This window comes from Camarhynchus parvulus, chromosome 9 (assembly GCF_901933205.1).
Source record: "Camarhynchus parvulus chromosome 9, STF_HiC, whole genome shotgun sequence".
Lineage (NCBI taxonomy): Eukaryota > Metazoa > Chordata > Aves > Passeriformes > Thraupidae > Camarhynchus > Camarhynchus parvulus.
Window position 1 is genome coordinate 697,300 of NC_044579.1, and position 12,700 is coordinate 709,999.

General features: G+C 49.5%; 1 protein-coding gene across 1 annotated transcript in view; it reads left to right on the forward strand.

Moving 5' to 3' along the window:
* ARHGEF26 (Rho guanine nucleotide exchange factor 26) overlaps nucleotides 1–12,700 on the forward strand; it is a 125,731-nt gene that overhangs the window by 92,276 nt on the left and 20,755 nt on the right. The window contains exons 4-6 of the mRNA XM_030954627.1: nucleotides 7,379–8,487; nucleotides 9,894–9,930; nucleotides 11,787–11,932. Of these exons, the coding sequence (XP_030810487.1) occupies nucleotides 7,379–8,487; nucleotides 9,894–9,930; nucleotides 11,787–11,932 (1,292 nt within the window). The remainder of the gene's footprint in view (nucleotides 1–7,378; nucleotides 8,488–9,893; nucleotides 9,931–11,786; nucleotides 11,933–12,700) is intronic.

The window sequence follows — 12,700 nt, forward strand, 5'->3', positions numbered from 1 at the left end:
CACAGCCGGCACTGCTGGACCCTGCACACTCGGGAGGTGCTGTCCTCAGAGAGCACAGCCAGCACTGCTGGATCCTGCACACAGAGAGCACAGCCGCACTGCTGGACCCTGCACACTCGGGAGGTGCTGTCCTCAGAGAGCACAGCCAGCACTGCTGGATCCTGCACACAGAGGCCGGGACTGCGACCCTGCACACTCGGGAGGTGCTGTCCTCAGAGAGCACAGCCAGCACTGCTGGACCCTGCACACTCGGGAGGTGCTGTCCTCAGAGAGCACAGCCGGCACTGCTGGATCCTGCACACAGAGAGCACAGCCAGCACTGCTGGACCCTGCACACTCGGGAGGTGCTGTCCTCAGAGAGCACAGCCGGCACTGCTGGATCCTGCACACAGAGACACAGCGACTGCTGGACCCTGCACACTCGGGAGGTGCTGTCCTCAGAGAGCACAGCCAGCACTGCTGGATCCTGCACACAGAGAGCACAGCCGGCACTGCCGGACCCTGCACACTCGGGAGGTGCTGTCCTCAGAGAGCACAGCCGGCACTGCTGGACCCTGCACACTCGGGAGGTGCTCTCCCGGCCCTTAGGGCAGCTCCTCCTTTGTTTCCATGGCCACCACGGGGATGCCGCGCTCCCCTCGCGTTCCAGGTGCCTGTAAGGCCCTGGCAGATCCGCTGGAGCTCGGAGCAGTGTGTCCTCACTCTGAGAGAGGCGCGTGCCTTTCCAGCTCTTGCTCTTCCCAACTAGGTAAAGTATGTGGAAGGATCCCGCCCAGCCTCTGCTCCGTGCCGGGCCCATGCTGGCCAGCTGACCTGCTGGAAGAAATCATTTTGCATGGCTCTTGTGCCAAGTTTTGTCAGAGTAACTTGAAAAGCATTTAAACTCTTTATTAACATTTATAAACCAGTTTATTCTCCATGGCAGTGATGCTGGGCAAGGCTTCTGCTTATTTTGGGTCCAACCCTGCCTCTGTAAGAAAGCCTTTTGCAAGGTCTTGATCACCTTCAGTTTGACTTCAGGAATGAAATCAGTCCATGAGTAATTTTGAAACCAACTAAAAAGCAATAGAATTGTTTTGTCTGTGGGGACTTGTTTCACTGATAAAAGGAACGGTCTCAGCCAGATTTGCTGCACAGGCAAAGTTCACTGGCCATGCTGCTGCATCAGAGGCCTTGGCAAAGCAGGACTTGCTCTATCCACTCCTTTATTCCCTTCCTTTTGAAACCAGAGTTCCTTTCTTTTGGGAATCCGTTTTTGGCTCAGTGAGTGTCTTTACCCCCTCGTCTCCCTCTTTTCAGTCTTGTTAGAAGTGCTGCATGAATTCTCAGACTCTCACTGCTCCTGACCCGCCGCTGTTCCAGCTGAAGGGCTTTTCTCTCCTGCAATATCCTCATTTACACACCCACTCTCCTTTTGTCCTCCTCAGGACTGCACCTATCAGGTCTAGAATTTCAATTCTGTTCTGCGTGGTCACAGGTCAGGAAATAATTCACAGTAAGGTGAAGGATGAAAAAAGGACTTCGATAATATGACAGAAATTATTTACAAATTAGAAGAACACTGAAGTGACTGCTAGAAAATTAGAGCTTGGATCTGACTGGAAAGGAGACAACTCGAGAAACTGAGCTTAGAGAAACCTTAGAATTGAATTTTGGCACGTCCAACAGCAGAATAAATCCCACTAATTAAAATGTATTTGAGCTAATTAGTAGGATCAGAGTTGAATTAGGAACACTTTTAATAGCTTGGAGAGGAAAGATAATAAGAGAAGTGCCAATTTTTCAAAATGTTTAGGAAAGGCGCAGGGGGAGGGGAAGGATGAGAGAGGCCTCTGTAAGCAGATCAGGGAATTGGGTCAAACTCGTGGTTATTTGGGTCCAATTAGGCCCAGTGCAGCCCCAAGGCCAGGCTTGCTGAAGGGAGGAATGAAGGTCCCCAGCCCAGCCTGGCTCTGCACGCATCCATCCATGCATAGTTTCCACTGCAGGACTGCAGCCAAGGCAGGCGTGGAGCCTGGCTGTGGGGAGCACAAATGGGAAACTGGAACTGAAGGGGGAAGGCATGCTTCAGAGCTCCAGCTCATTAGAGAAAAACAGACACAAGCTTCCCTGCCTCGCACTCCAGATTTCCTCACTTTCTGATTCTGTTGCTATGGCATTCATAAAATTCCAGCATTTCAATGCAGCAAAGGGGAAATCTGGCACATACCTGCAGGTTAATCAGTTGTTTGAAACGAAATCCGGTTCAGCATTTCTAAATTCACCCCAATTACAGAATCACAAGACCAGTTAGGTTGGAAAAGACCTCTAGGATGACGGAGTCCAACCTTTGCCCAGCCTGTGCCCTGTCAGGCAGAGCAGAGGTGAGCCATGCAGCCAAGGAATCCATTCCCTGGGGCTCACGTACCTCACCTGGGAGAGTGGGGCTTGGAAAGCCTCAGCCTCTGCTCACAGCAGCTGCCCTGTCTGTAGAGGCAGAGGGGCTGTGAGCCCCAGCATCCCAATCATCCAGCATCCCATTCCAGGCACCCACTGCCCAATCAGTCAGCAGTGGGCACCTGGAACCTGCTGGCAAGGGCAGGGCTGGCCAAGGGCTGGGACTCACAGCCTGAGAGGGGCTGAGAATAGGTGACTGCTGCTCCTCCTGCTCCCACTGCCGAGTGCCAGTGATGTGTCACACCCAGAAATTACTATCTATCAACAAGGAAGCAAATAAAAAACATTGGAGTTCTCCTTTTTTTTTTTTTTTTGTTTGTTTTTGCCTTTGTTTTGTTTTGTTTTAATTTCTGTATGGGCAGAATGTTCATTCCTTAAAAAAAAAAAACAAAAAAACCACACCAAAAAAACCAGCAGCAACCAAACTTAGGGAATAAGCAGCAGCCCTTTGGAGACCTGCCCCTGTCACTTGCTGAGGCATTTCTGTGCACAGCTGACAAAGGGAGAACAAAGCAGAGCCAGCCCTGAGCTGCACACACTGTCCGTGCAGGCTCCCAGCTTGCTTGAGTTTCTAATGGCAACCACAAAAACTCTTCAGCTATGGCAAGCAGTGCCTCCATCCTTTTGTTAGGTCATGTTTGAAATCCTGCAAACTCTTTAAATAGCAACATCTTATGAAGTACAGTCATCAGATTAAAGAGCTTTTATCTGCATTTTCTAAGACTTTCTCTTAACTGTTCTCCTATGGAAAGAATGGTCTTTGAGTTACTGAGGGGAAATTCACTGTCAGAATTTTAAAATGGAATTGTAAAACTGGAAAAAAGAATGTATTTAACTAAACTGGAGGTGAAGGGACACACTTCCCAGTTTCACAATTCTCCTTTAATATTCAGATTAATTTCATATTCACTGAACAAAAATTAGAAATAGGTGTAACTTTTGGAAAGTTTGCTAATCTTTGACAGAAATCACCTACTTTAATGTTACACTGACCTAATTTTACTGGGCATGATTATCTACCTTGAAGCCTGTGCGAGTTTTATGGTGAAAGTATTGGGAGATATAAACTGTGTTGGAAAATTAAAAGCAAAACCAAAGAAGAACATATAATTCTAGCAAGGTGGGAAATGTTTTTCACATCAAAATATGAAATACACACACACAAAATACAGTTACCATATTGAAATCTCAAATACTTCCAGCTGGAAAATTCCCATCAGCTCTTTAAATGATGGAGCTGCCAGGCAATCTCTGCATCCACCATGCAAGAGACATGATCAGGAAATCGGCTGGGAAACAAGTAATATCAGTCTAAATATTAGCAATTACAAAGTTCATTTTACAACCACAGACAAGAATTTGTAACCTCCATGACAGAGTAACAGAGACAGCAGCACCTCAGTCCTCAGCTGTGTTTCTTGGGTACACATTCTTTCTTACTCTTTTTCTTTCACCCCAGTTCAGCAGTAAAACAGCATCTTGTTTCAACTTTGATGCTCCATGACATTACCAGGTCCTTTATTCCTGCAGTATAATGAGATGTGCTTTTCCCCTAAAGCTTTTAGTGAATGCTGCAAAGCTTTCTATTATTGCTGAGTATTTTAGCAACACCAAAAAAACCAATTAAGAGGAAAATAGGAATAATTCAATGTCTTCTGCCATCTTGGATTGATTTACAGTTATAATTTGGCTGAGCAGTGTTCAGAGTGAAGTCTCTCACAGCCTACGTACAGTTGTAGAGAAAAGAAGGAGGGGGCAGGAGGTCGGAAGGCTCGACCCTTCCTGAGTTCTGGCAGTGCTGTGGGACTGCCGGTGTTGCTGGAGTAACCGTGTCCTCCTTGGGAAAATCCTGCTGCTTGCATTGGAAGGAGGCTCCACTGCCTTGGTTCATGTCCCTGGAAAAGCAGCGAAACCAGTGACAGGGGATGTCCCCAGTGCCTGGCTCTGTCCCACTGACACCTCGTCTTTTCTTTGCTTGGGGTGACCCCTGGCACTCCTGGGCTTGGGAAGGGCTTTTGTGGGACAGAGGGAGCCTTATCCCCCTGCATGCTAATTCTGGGACAGAGAATGCTCTGACCAGAGCGCGGCTGGCTCTTCAGCTGCCTGTGAACAGGCCAGGGAAACAGAAGAGTTTCAGAAGAATGTAATTTATACTGCTACTCCCTGGCTGGCAGTTAATACTGATGGGACATGCAGTCAATTCCTTTGGGGATTAACCAGCAACTGGGCACTTCTCCTGGAGCCACTCCAGCCCTCCCCTCTCTGGGAGGCACAGAGGGGACAGATGTGCTGGGAATGCCCCTGGCAGCCCAGAGGCAGCAGGGATTGGGCCCCAGCCAGCAGCCAGGGTCACCTGCACAGCAGGACACGGCCAGGACCATCCTACAGGACACTGTGCTTGAGACAGGAAGCATTTGGGTCATAAATAAAGGCAGGTCTCACTGCTGGATTTGCTCTTTGATTGCACAGAGAGGCAAAGTGAGCTTTTGATGTGGATATAGGGAGAAGAAGAATAATGCTCCATTTTCCTTGGTAGATTTTCAGGCAATAAAAATGTTCCCCACTGAACATATCTGTGCACACCTGCCTTATGCTGGTTATGATAAACAGGGGCTCTGGATATCACACAGTGTTTGCCTGCAGGCAGGTATGGAAATGCTTCTGGTTTGGTGCCGATTCCTGACACCAGCTTTTAGGTCTTGTGGCTGGGAAATGGGAGCTCTCCCTCAGAGATGCTCAAGGTCCATATCTGGGTTACCTGGAGTGCTGTGGAACGGGTGGAAAGCTGCCCTGCAGGTTCCTGCCCCCATCCCAAGGGTGCAGCATCGCAGGCTGTGTGCTGGGCAGGGAGCTGCCCAGGGAAGGGCTCGCTGCCCTGCCTGGGCCCTGAGTCTGGGCACGGCCTCTCAACAGCCTCAGGGATTTCAGGGAATCCCTGCCTTTGTCACAAGGCTTAATAACCACGTGTACATTTCTTTCTTCTCTTAAATTATACAGTTGATTTTACTTTTCTTATGATGGCAATTTTATTGTAAGGTTTTATTTCTCTTTTCCTGTGCATGAAATGGAACACTAAGGTGGCTGTTCAGAAATCAAAATTATTCCTGTAATTGTAGCACAGTGAATAAGTATGTGCAAGAGAATAATCTTGTAAAAGCTGATTACCTCAGTCATTAATAATTAGGATTTATGAGTTAAGTAATATGCTGCAACTATATCCAATACCTTGGCAATTGCATATGGAAAGTTGAGAGGTAATTTTAGAAATAATTCATTGGGAAATCCCAAGTGACAACTAAACCAGCATCTTAGGTTCTGCCTGTGGCTTCTCCCTTCAGCTCTGGCTGTTTGAAGATGGAGTGGCAATTTGCAGTCTTGTCTCATTTGTGGACATACACATTTGTACATTTTAATTTCTTTGTGCATTGCTTAATTGGATTCTTAGCAAGATTTTTTGTTTTACTGGGTTCTCCTGGCAGAAAAATTAATAATACATCTGAAGTTTAAGTGCATGTACACAGAGTTGTCTGGTCCTTACATTTTCCTCTAATTTTTTCTCTGATTGTTGAACAGACTCAGTATAAATTAAATTTTCATATATTTAAAAAGACAAGAAAGCACTTTCAATCTACTCTGATTTTTTATCTTATTCAGTGATATATGAAACCTAGCAAATTCAAGTCTTGCAAGTATGGAGAGGACAATTACAAATCTAACAATATTTTTTCTGTCCCTTCTCCCTTCAAGCTCAGCCAGGCGCCTAAGTGGGTGCCCATCTGTAAATAAGCAAGTGGTTTATTGAGCACCCCCTGCACAGCAGAGCTGTCACTGTGCGGGCAGGGCCTGGCCTCCAGCACCTCCAAACATTCCAGCTATTTCTGCTCTGCCAATTACACGGGAGCGGAATCACACCTGGATTTTGCCTTTTGTGCCTTTGAGGGAAACCAGACAAATAATTCAGCTTCATGATTCAGTACTAGAGAAGCATTCTATATTGTATTTTAGATGCCTAGCCAATTTTGCATTTAATAGTGGAACTAATTTCTCATGTAAATGCTCCCTGTGCTGTGACAAAATGGCTTATAAAACACAGGACTCCTTATTTTTTTCCAGTGGAAGCAGAGGCAAATTTTAACTGTAGAGGAGCAGATAGCAAAATAAGGGCATGTTGTAATTATTACTGAATGTAACAGAGCAGAAAAATGCCCGTGCGTCTTTATTTCAGGATTCTGTGCTGAAGCTCTCCCCTCCTGGGAGCGTAGGGACCCTTGGCTGCGCTGCTAAAGTGGGCAGAACTTGTGGTCTGGCACAGAAACGAGCATGTATTTTGTTTTCCTTTTTAAAATCTACTTTGCTCTCCACTGATGTATGTTTAATGTTGTCCCAAAGTCACAGCCAAGTTTCACCGTTTTTAGAGACACAGGTTTTTCAGGGTGATGTAGTCTGTCAGAATTCCCAGCAGATACTTTGTCGACGTCCCATTTTTTTACCACGAAGCCGTTCCTTTCCCAGCTTTCTCCCAGCTCGTTGGTGGCAGTAAGGCAGCCCCAGCCGGCCAGGTGCCTTACAGAACGGGCAGGTGTGGGGGCACAGCCGGGGGGTCCCGGTGGCGGCACGGCGGTGTGCCAAGCGTGCAATCCAGCACCTTTCCCGGCAGGACACCCGCGGCTCCCGCCGTGGGAAGCCCGGGGCTGTCGCTGCCGCCAACCGGGGGCCGGGGAGCGCTGCCCGCGCTGCCCGCGGCTCTCCTCGGCCAAGCCCCGGTAACGCGGCCCGGCTCCTGCCGAGAGCTCTCCGCGCTCACCCCGCGGGCCCGGGCACAGCCGTTGCACAGCCGGGAGCCGCCGGTACCTGCACGGGGCAGGGGAGGGCCGGGGACAGCCCGGCCCAGGCGGGGCAGGGGCTGTGCCGGCGGCGGAAGCGCCGCTCCGCCCGCCCCCAGCCGAGCCGCAGGTGGGGCGGGAGCGGCACCGGGAGCGGGCGGAGCGGCTCTGCCCGGCCCCTCCCCGCCCGGCCCGGCCCGCGCTGGCCCCGCGCCCGGCGGGGCTGTGGCGGCGGACGAGGCGCGCTCCGCGCCCGCCTCCCCTGGCGAGCGGCGCCGGGCGGGCGGCGATGGACGGGCAGCCCCCGGCGGGCCCCGCCGCGCCGCGCTGGAGGCGGCGAGCGACCCCCCGCCCGCCGCCGCTCGCCTGGAGCAAGCCGCGGCCGCAGTCGTACCAGAGCCCCAGCGGAGTGCTCGTCACCGACTTCCCCGTGGAGGACAGGTGCGCCTTCTCCGTGACTCAGCCCGACAGCACCCGCAACCGCTCGCCCGGCAGCCCCGCCATGGGATCGGTGTCCAACGGGACCGTGCGGCCGCCGGGCTCCCCCGCGCTGTCCCCGGACCGGCGCTCCCGGGTGCTCGCCTTGGCTCCGGACAGCCCCGTCGGTTCGACCGCCAACGGCACGGTCTCCCCGCCGGGCAGCGGGCAGGGCCGCCGGCCGCGGCCGCCCAGGAACGCGGGGCTGCCCGCGCTGGCCCCGCAGCAGGAGCGGATCGTGTTCGGAGCCAGCGCTCAGCCCGCACCGTGCCCCCGGGCTGCCGGGCCCCCGGAGGAGCCGGGGATCCCCGGGCGCGGCCGGGCTGCCGGGCCCCCGGAGGAGCCGGTGGTGTCCCGCGGGCCGCCGGCCGTGCCGTGCGCGGAGCCCCCCGCGCTGCTGAGCACGCACAGCCCCGCGGCGCGCAGGGTGGGCTCGCAGCAGCTGATCCCCCGCAGCCTGGCCGAGAGCCGGCCCGCGGGCCGCGCCCAGGGCCACGAGCGGGGCCTCAAGGCGCGCAGCCTGGTGGAGACCCCCCGGCCGGCCCTGGGCAGCGACCCCGAGGACGAGCCCGAGGGCGGCCCGGGCGCGCTGCGGCGCGGGCTGCGCTCCACGTCCTACCGCCGGGCCGTGGTCAGCGGCGTGGATCTGGACGGCTCCGCCAACTGCAAGAAGAAAAACAGAATGTCCCAGCCCATCCTGAAAGCGGTGGTTGAAGATAAGGAGAAGTTCTCGAGCCTGGGGAGGATAAAGGTAAGGTGTGCTGATAGGTGAAGGTGTTGGCTCCGTGGGAGTGTGGCCTGCTGATCCTGCATTTCCCATAAATGCTGGGAGCCTTCAGATTGCTTTTTTGCTAACGTAAAACTTTTCATGGTGACTGTGAGTTTTAAAAGTGCCATTTTCCAAGTGAGGTGTTGGAGGTGGTGGGCTCTGTTGAAACCCAGGAGGTTCAGAGCCTTTGCTGGCTGCCTCCTGCTCACCTTTCCTGCTGGATTCTCCAGCTTTCACAACTGAATCACGGGCTTAAAACCTGTGTCCTAGAAAGGAGTAAACAGGAAAAAAAAGGGACATTGTCTTAATAAAGTCTGTGTGCTAGAATAGAGACAGAAAAATGAGCTTCCTCCCTCACTTCTCTGAGACATTACTTTTAAAGTATTTTTTTAATTCACTGAGGGATTTTTAAATTGATAAAAATCACTTCAGGTATTTTAATACCTTAAGGTAATTTTAATTTTTAATACCTGAAAGTAAAAGCAGCATGCCTGTTTTTAAATCTTGGTTGTAATCCCTTAGAATCCCGTAGTAGAGTTACATTGAATGTTAATGTATTAAATTATAAAGACATACTGATAGTGTTCTTTTACTTATCATAGTGTAATATTGTATCTCCTTATTTTAGATATAACTTGTTACTGTATGAAATGTATTCACAGATTTCTGTGTAATAAAGTACATCCAAGAGCTGATGCTGTAGCTTTTAAAATAATTATCAGCTTTATAGCAGTTTTCAGCCAGTTTGAAATTACGGTAGTGGATGCTTCTGTGAAAACACTGCGGACAGTGAAATAGAAATTGATGAAATTGTGAACAGCTGCACAGTGTGGCTTGGTTTGCTAGTAGACTTAAAACAGTGAGTGAAGTTTAAGATAGGAGGACATGAAACTGTGTTGTCCTTACAGAGTTCTCTGCAAGTAGTGTTTTATGGAATAGACTCTTGGGCCCTGGGACTTGTTGCACGAGAGCAGCTGTTTTATTTCAGGGGTTTGCTGTGCTCTCAGAAGGCTCCTTTCCGAAGTGCTCTGAGTGGTTTTGTTTGCAGAAGGGAAGGGCAGCCTCTCAGTGCTGCGCCTCCACAGACAGCCCTGGGACAGGGGGATGAGCTGAGTTCACTGAACCCCCCTCCAGCCAGTGCAGTGTGTTTTTGAAACACAGGGAAAATACATCTAAACAAGGCATGAGAGAAATGAAACTAGGGTAGCTTTTCACTTTCTCTGGTGACACAATTGTTTTTACTGAACTCTTGTCCAACACATGAAGTTCACAGATTAGGGCCTGTTGATTTGGTGCCCAAGTCTTGAATAAAACATTCTTGTTACTGTGATTATTTGGTATTCTCCTCCTTCTAACATATCACTCTTTTCTCTTAAAATTATCTGCAGAAGATGCTGAAAGGACAAGGGACGTTTGATGGGGAAGGTGAGTCCTGTTCTGTCCAGACTTGTTAATAACTCCCAAGGGAAATGAACTTCGGGATTGTTTTGCACACTTCCTTTGTACAGAGTCAAAGACTCAGTACCTTCTTTTTCAGTAATGGAACTGAGATGTGGGACTATAATTTTGGCACTAGACCTACCTTAGGGCTATTTTAAAGACTGTGAAGTGGCAGACTAAAAGGGTGTATCAAGGGCTTCTTTTCCACTTAAGCTCCTGTCCCTCCCAAAACCTGACAGCTCTGTGCAGTTCCATAGGGGGCCCCTCCAGGTGGGACTGCCCTCCTGCCTGTTGCTGGGGCTGTGCCCAGGTGCAGCACATTTGATCTGCTAGGGGTTTGGGCCCTCCCTGCAGCACACACCTGAGTCATTACCCTGGGCTGGGGGTCACACAGCTGTTTGTGCCTTCTCATCAGCTGAGGGTGCTGGCCTCAGCCCTTGGGCTCTGTAAGCATTTTCCTTTCTCGCTGCTTAGGCTGCAGATACGTGTGTCAGGAAAACACTGTCTGTGGAGCTGTATTTTTGTGGTACTTGTTAATTCTGGGTTTGCCAAGTTTGCTGCTTTTCCCGATATTTCAACAAGAAAACATCTATGATGAGTCCACAGAAGTTCTGTTACAATAACTGCTACCCTCTTGGCTTTCCTCTGCTTAATGCCTATTTGCGGTCATCTCAGCTGCTGTGTTACCTTCCTCTTGTTTCTGTTTTCAGAGCTTCCCACTGTGTTTTCTTTGCATCATCCCCTTTCCTACTCTTTATTTTTATTTCTTCTTACAGTATCTCCTGATGATGTTTTCTGGATTCTTTTCCAATAGTCCTGTCTGTCTTGGATGATCCCAGCTAATAACTTTCTCTGGAATGCCTCCCATAATTCAGTTGCTGTGACAGTTCCCTCAGTTAAAAGTGTGTAAACTCAACAAGCCTTTCCCCAAGAGCTGCTCCAAAGGCCACACGTGGTCTGAGCAGGTGGGACAGACCCACCCAGCCAGGTGAGGGACTGCAGGAGTTGGGGCCCTGCCTGGAGCAGCCAAACTTCCACTTCAGTTCCCCCTTCTCTTGTAGGGGAAGATTGGATGTTATCCAAAGCCTGGCCCATCTAAAAGTGCCTTTCAGAGCCTGCCTGTTTAATGGCTGAATTTGTCTGTGCCTTTTTGTGGTGTTGGATTTCTGTCCTTGCTCACTGCTGTTGCCAGGGGTGTGTGGCCAGGGAGGTTGGGAAGCAGTGGGAGTGCTCCACGCCTGTGTTCCTTTGCCACTGATAGTTCTGAATTAATGATGGCACAACTCAAATACGCCAGGAGTGTATTTGGTCTGAAGGTTCATAGGTCTCGTGCTTACTCAGACAGGCTTTTAACTTTCTATTTGGAATACTTCTGACCTCAGATCTCTGAAACTGGGAAACAGTGAAATGTGAAGACAGTCTTTAGAGTTGACAGAAGAAGCATTGGCCTGGGCAGTGTGCTTTTCCTGAACGTGAAAATAGTGAGACCTGCAGATCACTGGCTGCTCCACTGACACATAATCCTGTTTTCTAATTGCTGGTTAATTACAGAACTGGGTACAGCAAACCAAGGAAGAAAAAATTGTTTGCTATTTTTTTTTCTTGACAAAGGCCGCATCTGTTCTTTAATTCGGTCTGGGAGGATCTTTGGGTACAGTGATCCATTGTCACTGTACTGCACCATTGTCCAGCCCAAATCAGTTGCTATCTTTGTCTCATGGAGTGTGAGCAGCACAGTGACACTTTGGTTTCTTTCATTGTTTAAATGTTACTTTCAATTTTTATGAGATCTACTAAACTAACTTTCTAGCAATGACTGACACACTGTTGTTATTTGACAGAAAATGCTGTATTATATCAGAACTATAAGGAGAAAGCTCTGGACATAGATTCTGATGAGGAGTCTGAGCCCCAAGAGCAGAAATTGGATGACAAGGTTGTTTTTCACTATAAGCCCCTGAGGTCGACGTGGAGCCAGCTCTCTGTGGTGAGTTGCATGGCCAGAGACAGGATCTCAGGGTGGGTTGAAGCAAAGTCTTCTCTTACTCACTGCTGGAGTTTTTGGCTGAAATTTGTCATCATCTTTTTCATCTCATAAGAACGACGTGGAGGTCCCAGTCACTTACTGGTCTTTGTTTCGCATAAAAAACAAATGGAACCAAGTTCATTTTAGAGTCCTGTATTTGGCAAAGACACAACTTTACTGATTCATTAAAAAAAGGGTTGTGTGAGTTCACTGAAAGGGTGAATTATACTAGAGAAAGGCTTCAGTTAGTTACAAACAAGTTGCTGCTGAATTGTTCTGAATCACTGCACACCAGCTCTTAGGCTGGCTCGAGTGCAGATGTTTAATGGAAAGCATTTTGAGAAGTGGGGAGCAGAGCTGGTGGTGCTGTGCTGTCCCTTGCACAGGCTGGGAAGTGTCTGCAGGGCTTTGGCAGAGCAGCACCGTTAAACAAAGTAAATTCAGCTGTTCTGGTCAGGGCTGCAGTCTCACTGCCTTCCCTGCTCATAACCTGACAAATTACTGATAGCAGCTGGTACTGCCACAGCTCTTTCTCGTACATGGGATTTTGGGACTGAAGGAACCACAAAAATTCTATGTTTCTGTGGTTATTCTTGGACCATTTCTATGGCTTCTGGAGGGATATCCCTATAATGAAGGGTTTGGGGTTGTTTTTTGTTAATGTAACTTGTAGGATGTTGTAGATGCTCATCTCAGGCATTAGAGAGATTATGCCATGACAAGATCACC